The 9100-nt window shown below is 44.0% G+C and overlaps 1 protein-coding gene across 25 annotated transcripts in view; it reads right to left on the reverse strand.

Moving 5' to 3' along the window:
- Positions 1-9100, reverse strand: part of nrxn3a (neurexin 3a) — a 266234-nt gene that overhangs the window by 156941 nt on the left and 100193 nt on the right. For all 25 annotated transcript variants that reach the window (XM_031579973.2, XM_031579975.2, XM_031579984.2 and 22 more), the window contains one exon: positions 2331-2534. In XM_031579973.2, the coding sequence (XP_031435833.1) occupies positions 2331-2534 (204 nt within the window). The remainder of the gene's footprint in view (positions 1-2330; positions 2535-9100) is intronic.

Genomic DNA, 9100 nt, shown 5'->3' on the forward strand with positions numbered 1-9100 from the left:
CATCCAAGAACAATCAATCCACCCTTCCGGGGACGTCCACATGCAGAAAAGTGGCCATTTTATTCAAGGTCATTAGTCCTCAGAAAGACCTACTGTGTGGTCCTCACTACATACACTGTGTACAGACAACTTCAGTTTTTTTAGTATGTTTATACTAGTTTATACTAGTACTAGTTTATACTGTATCAAATAGGATTCTAACCTGGATTATATATTTACATATACATAATATAACTTACATACAGACAATATAGCTTAGCTAGACTACATCTGGTATTTAAACTTCTTTACTTCTAGTTCTGTTCATTTAAAAGCACCTTGAAGACAAAAAGAGTATGGTAACTGAATTTTTACTGATTCTGTATGCGCACTGGCATATCAACTCTACTAAAATGGCCGCTTGTATTTTTCCAACAACGTGGATCCTCCAACCCAGAGTTCATTGTTATCTATGTATTTCAAGAGTTTTCAAGAACAATTTCAAAGACTCAAGCACCCTGCGCCTCCACACCAGCTTGTTGGCTAAACAGGCTATTAAACCATATGTCTGATATTTAGCAAGAAGGTGGTGATGGCCATTCATCCAGGAGTTAGAAGTCTTCGAAAAACATTATGCTTTGATATACCTAAAATTTAGAAGAGCAAGTATTTGTGCTCAGTAAATGCATATTTTATACACTTTCTTGATTATGATATTGTTCTATCATCCATATCAGACTGTATGTCTGTTATAATATGGATCCTGGTTTGTTCAGTGCTATGATTAGAAGGGCGATCTGGGTTGGGTTCCAGGTGGCTGGGAGGGTCATGTGTCGTCAACCGCAACAGAAAAGTGGGAGCAAACAGCCTCGATCCAACAGGCACTAGCACCGTGCAGTGGCTTATGGACCTCCCTACTGCAACCACTAGGGAGCCCTGACATATAAAATGGGATTTCTTGTAAAGTTAGTACAACATCTAGACAACATCTAAGAAGTTGTTTTTTCTTTCAGTCTTTTCTTTAAAAGTAAACACAAAAGTGAATTAAAAAGTCGGGTCTAAAATCATCTAAGTGTTTGGGACTGAGTCTAATATTTATCCCCGCAGGAAGCACTAGTCTGACACTGTTGTAGGGATGGAACAGGTATAAGTTTAGTGTCTTTGAAAGATTAGAACTATTCATAACTCTCTCAGTGTTACTTTCAGTGTAACAAATCTGTACTAGGCAAGAAGAAAGCCAATTGTGATTAACATAAACATAAAGTGTAAGCTTACTCACACTCACATAAGCAATATATATATACTAAATATATATAAATGTGCACAGGAGAATTTCTAATGCCTGGGTGGTAATACATAATATCTACAATTGATATGTTGGAATTGGGAAACAATTGTGTCAGTCTCTCATCTTTAACATTATAAAACACACGGACAGGTGTGTGTATGAGAGAGAGAGACAGGGAAGGGGAGGGAGGGTTGTGTGCTGCCAACTGCAGGTGAAGCTGAGAGCTTTGACATCGGGCTGTTTACCGACCGGGCCGCAGGCTAAAGGCCTTTGAAGGGGTGAATACCATCTTTTAACAAAGCATGGGGGATGTGACTGAACTCATAACAACCAAAGAAAGCCCAGAAAAGACAACAGTTCACACCTCAAACCAAATGGAGAGACAGAAAACAGATGGCGTTGGACAAAACTGGGAAAACAACAATGACTACAGCATTACCTATTTATAAAGTGATGAAAAGAAGTTGTGGTCAGTTGTAAGTTGAAATTTAGAAAGTCACAGCACTTAGGAAAATGATCTCAGATTGCACAAGATGAGCTGGACTGTAAGAAATGTGAAATTACTTATTGTGTCTTTGATTAAACAGCTCAGATCACTTTAACAGTGTATACTGCTATGGCTTTTGAGTACTGTGACTGTCTCTGAAGGGTTTGCTTTCAAAGACAGTGGAGGTGATTATGAGGAGTTGGTTCAAAAGATGGACCAAAACAATTAGCAACTTATTGGCTTTAGTTTGGAGTTAGATTTGTGAAAGAAAATAGATCATACTATATATAAGAAATGATAGAACAGTCTTGTTGACAAATAAGAATTAATAAGGGTTTCAACATATGGATTACAGAAAACCCCATGCATAAAAGGCATTATGCCCCTCTCAAAAATATCAAATATGTATGTTATAGATTTAGCTATGCAAATCAGACAAATGATAAGTTGTGTTATATGTGGATACACATCAAATTAGTATTGTGAAACAAGGATGAGAGAAGCCGAAAGAGAAATGGAGATAGAGAGGGAAGCACAGCATTCTGGAGAGAGACAGGGGGTTGTGTCATACGATACCTAAGTTGACCGTGAGCTTGACGCGGCTGCCGTCCAGCTCGAGGCGGAGGGTGTCTGCGGAGTCGCGGGAGGTGGTGGCCATAAGCAGGCCGTAGGCCCGCTGCGACATGAAGCGCAGCGACACATCCTCCGCCTCTGTGTGCATCACTGACGGCATCACCACCTTCATGTGCATGCTGCCGTCGAAGCTCAAGATGGACGCCTCTGCAGAGGGGAGACAACCCACACGCAAGACACACGTTAGGAATATATACGCCGACAAGAATTACTTTCAATCATAAAGCATTTATAAACAGGAGTCGGCCCTGGACACCGGTTCCATTAAGATACACCATCACTTAAAGGCAGTAATTAACATTATGAAAACATTTATAAACAGGAGTCTGCTCTGGACACAAGTTAAATGAAGATAAACTACCATGACCTATGTGCAGTAATTAACATTTATAAACATGAATCAGCCGGATGGAGGTCTCTGTGGGAGAGACGAGCAGGATACCGGTTACATTAACATACACTAACATGAAGTGGTGTTGGGGCAGCGTTCAGCATCCTTTAGTTACGCTGCCATAGGCCTAGGTTGCCAAGCAACCTTCTCGTGTGTCATGCCATACAACCACTCCTCCCTCCTGTCTCTTCCATCTCTCTGATGCCTGGCTACTGTAACAGGTCATGTTTGATCTGCGTTCTAAATGGTCTCTTTTCTTTCTCCTGATGGCTGTGACCACTGTTCTCCACCATTATAACTTACATTTACATATAAGTATACAAGACTATCTATTAGAATACCTAATTTATATGAATTTAAAGGCTGTCCCTGTTTCAAAATAAAAGTTCATTCACACTTAACATGCTACACATAACAAATTTCGTGGCCTGGATAGTTTTATTGGAAATCTGCAGTTCACAAGAGAGAATCTGTGTTAAAAAGTTAAAAAGATGCTATTAAACAGTACTATTTGAATTAAAATATACTTTCATTGTGTTGACTCTACGTTTAAATATCCACTATTACAAGCTTCAGTTTTGACAAGAAAAAAATAGATTAATCGTGATTAATCACAGCAAATTGGGATATTAGTGTTTTTTTTAAAATGTTTTATGAATAAACGGCACTAATACGTACATACATACACTAACATGAATTAGGGGAAGAAGACAATAAGGCAATAGACCAGTAAACAATAGACAATAGATCACAATCCCAAAGTTCTGTGAGATGAACAGGAACAGTTTGCTTAGTGCCCACAGTGACAAGGATGATCAAAGCCCATAAAGCGAGACATTGCCTCGCTTCCCACTGAGTGATGTAGCACAACCATGTCACCGCTAATGCCACACAAAAACCTCCCATTAATACACAGCAGCATGCTTTCACTGCTGCAAATAAAGCTCTCAGTAGGTGCAGAGCTAGAGTTAAATTAAAAAAAGAGTCTTTCACTGAACACGACACAGTAACAGCGTGAAAACAACCCAGACATATTTCACAGCTTTCTTTCGCTCTCTTTCTTTCTCTCCTCTCTCTCTCTTTCTCTCCTCTCTCTCTGTCACAGACTCTCACACACACACGTATACACACACACACACACACACACACACACACACACACACACACACACACACACACACACACACACACACACACACACACTTTATATACATGTATCTCTCATGCTGAGTGCCATTAATGTTCCAAGCAGGCTTTTTCGGCCATGATGAATGCCAAACGTGTCTCCTTCACTGCACAGAGGCGCATGAAGGCTCATTTACACACACAGATGAGGTGGGGATAGGAGCCCTCTCCGTCTGCAGGCATGCGCCCCCTTCACAGGCAACACAGGTGAGAGAGAGAGAGAGAGAGAGAGAGAGAGAGAGAGAGGAAGAAGGACAAAGGCAGACAGACACAGAATAGGAGAGAGCAATGGAGAGATACAGGAGGGGAAAGTGAGACAGTGAGGGAGAGAAAGAGAGTCAGACAGACATAAAAAGAGAGAGAGAGAGACAGATTTTTGAAGGAAAAGAAAAAAAGAGGGAGAGAGAGAGACAGAGGAGATAGAGAAAGAGAGATCCAGGAGGAGAAAGAGAGAGATAGAGGGAGAGTGACAGACATAAAGAGAGAGGCAGGGATAGAGGTGGGGGAGAAAGGGATAGACAGAGAGAGAGAAAGAGAGAGAGAGCTCACTCCATGGAGATGTATTACAGGAGCTAACCAGGCGTGAAATGTCTGTTCTCATACCTTGGGTTTCAGGGAGGGAGGGAGCGAGAGGTGAGAATATATTGAAAAAAAAAACGAAAAGAAATAAGAGCTGGACGAAAAAGGCCATACAGATCAAAGCTATGCGCTGTGAGGTGTGAGGCAGTGGTACCCATGAGCCCATTCAATAGAGGAGAGCGGGGAGGAGAGCGGGGGGGGGGGCAGTAGGCTATCCAACACGTTACAGACTGAAGAGTTGGGCGGGGCGGGGCGGGGGGGCAGGGGTGCCGGGAGGCACAACGAAACGATCTGCAGTCTCAAACCTATCATTTCGACCAAAGCTCTGCAGCTTCAACATCTCAACACGGCCCTCTTGAGGACAGCCTTCTATGCTCCCAAGCACCACACACAAACACAGTCCCACAATCTTACTGCGGGAGTTTAAAATGGAGGAAGATTAGTGGCTTATTCACTCCATACTGTGAATTACGCCACCGCTCTCCAAACAGCGCAGATGCCAACACTATCCCTTATTCAAGAGTGCGCTATAATCCTGCGCCAGCGTATCTCCACCATCTCATCAGCGAATAAATAGAAGCGAGGGAAAAGGAAAGAAAAGGCGTCTCTGTGTTCTCTCTGGCACTCGGGCGGAATGGAGCCCGCAGTCAGCTGAGGCAAGATCCTCATTTTAGACCTTGCAGCTGCGAGAACTCCATTCCTGAAAACAGTAGTTCCTCCCCCCTCAACCCTTCAGCACCGAGGAAAAGAAACTGCTGACAAACTCTACAATTACACGCAGATCAATATGTTATTATGTGCGATTAGTTGCCTTTCAACCCTCCCTTCCCTAGGGGCCCTGCCAGGCCCTACTTTGCATGTGGCATACCAAGCAGAAAAACAGCACAGGCAGCCGACACTGAGCTGCAGGGCTGGGACACGGTCAGCGGGGGAGAGGAAAAATAAATGGGGTCAGAAACAGACAGACAGACAGACAGACAAACACAGGAAGAGAGCAAGAAGGAAAAACATAATGGATATCTATAGTATATCTATGTATTCATTTCACAATATACCTATAGATAGGTAGATACATAGATATATAGATAGATAGACAGATAGATAGATTGAGAGAGAAGAGAGAGGTAGAAATGAAAAGAGAGAGCAGGAACAGAGTACTGTGGTTAGTGGTTAGCGGAATCCTAGCCACTGCAGGAGGCCTTTTGAAGGCAAGAGAAGATAAAAGCATCTTATAAATACCAGACCTTTACCTTTAATAAGCAAGAACAGACAGCTCTGGGTTAAGGCTGAACTCACTGAGCTGCCAAAGGTTTTTCATCATTGTGTAGGAACATGTTTTCCTTCATTTCACTCTTTTCCCCACCTTCCAATCCACACACACATACACACATCCAGATATACACACATACATTTTACACACACACAACTACACTCTTGCCTACTCAGCCTCTCCACACTATGGAGAGTAATTGAGGTTTCTTTTCTCTTCGTGTTCATAGTAAGTGCTAAGCCTATCCAACCACACGCCTCACTGACACACACTTCATGAGAGGCAAATGAACAACACACATGTGTCCCCCCGGCAAACGGCTAATTGAATAAATAAAACGATTCATTTGACATTCTCCCACGTCCTATTGATGACGAGAGATGGAATGATCGAACATTTTTCTTTTCCATACAACTTGTCTTCATAAGGGTTGATGAGGGTAAGCAGCTTGCCCTGTGTTGACTGACTGGACTGGTAAAGATGATTTAAAGTGGGTGTCATTAATGGGAAGTGTATTTACATTAACATGAACATAATTCCATAGAAAGTGTGCAAAGACCATGATTACTGAAAGAATAATGGGGCGTTTCCAGCCTAAGGTTCATAGGAGTGGAACTGTGACTATGCTCGCATGTGTGTGTGTGTGTGTGTGTGTGTGTGTGTGTGTGTGTGTGTGTGTGTGTATGTGTAAATATTACATTTTTTTGTGTATGCACCATGTAAATGCTGCATACACACTGCAACCCCCCCATCTCTAACATCGCAACACGACACATCAAACGCTGTCTGGTCACAGTCCTCTGATACGAGCGCATCTCTGCCGTGTTTTATTAGATCACAGTCTTTTGGCAGTGATGAGTTCGGAGTGGAGCGGCGCGCCACGCAGCCGGAGCTGTCGAGACGCCCGACTGCCTGAGAAAGGGCACTCGTCTGAGGCACGCACAGCCAGTCTGGCACTGCCGCTGTCATAATGAAAGCTAACGACATGCATAAAGAACAAATCAATGCCCATTACACCGGCAACCACCGCCTCCTCCTCCTCCTCTCCTCCTCCTCCTGCAGCTCCGGACACTAGATAGATAAAGAGCTGCAATCTCTCGGCCTGTCTGACAAGGACATCACGGCCGCTACTCCCACTGCTGCTGCTACAGCTGTTCGTCCTCCCGCCATTGCAGTCGAGCCACACGCGTCTGAGACATCACACTACTGTCCTCTCACTCTGAGACATCACACTACTGTCCTCACGTGTCTCTGAGACATCACACTACTGTCCTCACGTGTCTCTGAGACATCACACTACTGTCCTCACGTGTCTGAAACATCACACTACTGTCCTCTCACTCTGAGACATCACACTACTGTCCTCACGTGTCTGAGCTCTGATACATCACTCTACTGTCCTCTCACTCTGAGACATCACACTACTGTCCTCTCACTCTGAGACATCACACTACTGTCCTCTCACTGAGACATCACTCTACTGTCCTCTCACTCTGAGACATCACACTACTGTCCTCACGTGTCTGAGCTCTGATACATCACTCTACTGTCCTCTCACTCTGAGACATCACACTACTGTCCTCTCACTGAGACATCACACTACTGTCCTCTCACTCTGAGACATCACTCTACTGTCCTCTCACTCTGAAACATCACACTACTGTCCTCACGTGTCTCTGAGACATCACACTGCTGTCCTCACGTGTCTCTGAGACATCACACTACTGTCCTCACGTGTCTGAAACATCACACTACTGTCCTCTCACTCTGAGACATCACACTACTGTCCTCACTTGTCTGAGCTCTGAAACATCACACTACTGTCCTCACGTGTCTGAGACATCACACTACTGTCCTCTCACTCTGAGACATCACACTACTGTCCTCACGTGTCTGAAACATCACACTACTGTCCTCACGTGTCTCTGAGACATCACACTACTGTCCTCACGCGTCTGAAGCATCACACTACTGTCCTCTCATCACTCTACTGTCCTCTCACTCTGATACATCACACTACTGTCCTCTCTCTCTGAGGCCTCTTCTGTTGTGATAGCCTGGAGCCCTGAAACATACTCGGCAGGTTTTAAAGTTTAGTTTACAGAGGTAGAGATTTTTGTGGGGGGTCTACAAAATCTAGTTACGCTGCTGTGCACACACACACAAATGCACATTTGTGTCTGCAGGACGGTTTCATAAAATAAGCTAAACTAATCTTTCTTATTCTGTCACAGCCTCCTGTAATCTCTTTGTGTGCTGAAACTCCTCTACTCACTCTCTTCTGTCTTGTCTGTCAATCTGCGCTCTCTCTACCTTTTTCCCTTTCCCTCTCTCTCTCCCTCTATCCCTCTCTCTTTACAGGAGGCCCTGCAGGTTTCACAGCTTTCACTTCCCACTGTGTTTTTCATTTCCACTCAAATTTTTGGTCTCAAAGCTTTGTCTGAATGTCATGCTTCAGTCTCTGTGCACATACACACACACACACACAAACGCATGCACACACACACACACACACACACACACACACACACACACACACACACACACACAGAAGCAGACACACATGCACACACTACAAGGACAATTTCATGAACCCAAAGTTGCTTTAATCTTTGGCACCCAGAGTCTATCCAACATCCAAAAGTCACCCTGCACATATTAAAGTAAAGAACAGTAATACTGTATCAGAGTGTTCAATCAACAATAGCACCAACATACCACACACACACACACACACACACACACACACACACACACACACACACACTTCACAGTAATGTGCCCACATACAAGGTATGCTGCAACGTGATCCCCAAAACATGAACTCTGAGGTGGAAATACATGGAATGTCTCCAGGGTTTGTCTGTCCAGTCAGCCAACATGACTAGCTTCCTTTCCCTCCTTACTCCAGCCTCTGCTCTTGCATACACACACACACACGCACACACACACACACACACACACACACACACACACACACACACACACACACACACACACACACAAGCGTACACACACACACGCACACACACACACACACACACAGAAAGAGAGATATGGTATATTGGGCAGGTGAGGGCTCGGATTTATGGAGAGGAAAATTTGATAGCTGAAAGGAGCTTGTTATAATTTCTGATGAGGAGGAAATGTATGAGAGGGTGTTTGAGAGAGCGAGAGTGCGGACGAGGGTAGTGAGATGGAGTAGGGGAACCAGAGGGGGAGTCTAAATGATTTAAAGTTGGAGACACTTTGCATAATTATCACAGATTTCGTCCGGGAGAAGGGGGC

The sequence above is a fragment of the Clupea harengus genome, chromosome 14, assembly GCF_900700415.2.
Source record: "Clupea harengus chromosome 14, Ch_v2.0.2, whole genome shotgun sequence".
In the NCBI taxonomy this organism is placed as follows: domain Eukaryota; kingdom Metazoa; phylum Chordata; class Actinopteri; order Clupeiformes; family Clupeidae; genus Clupea; species Clupea harengus.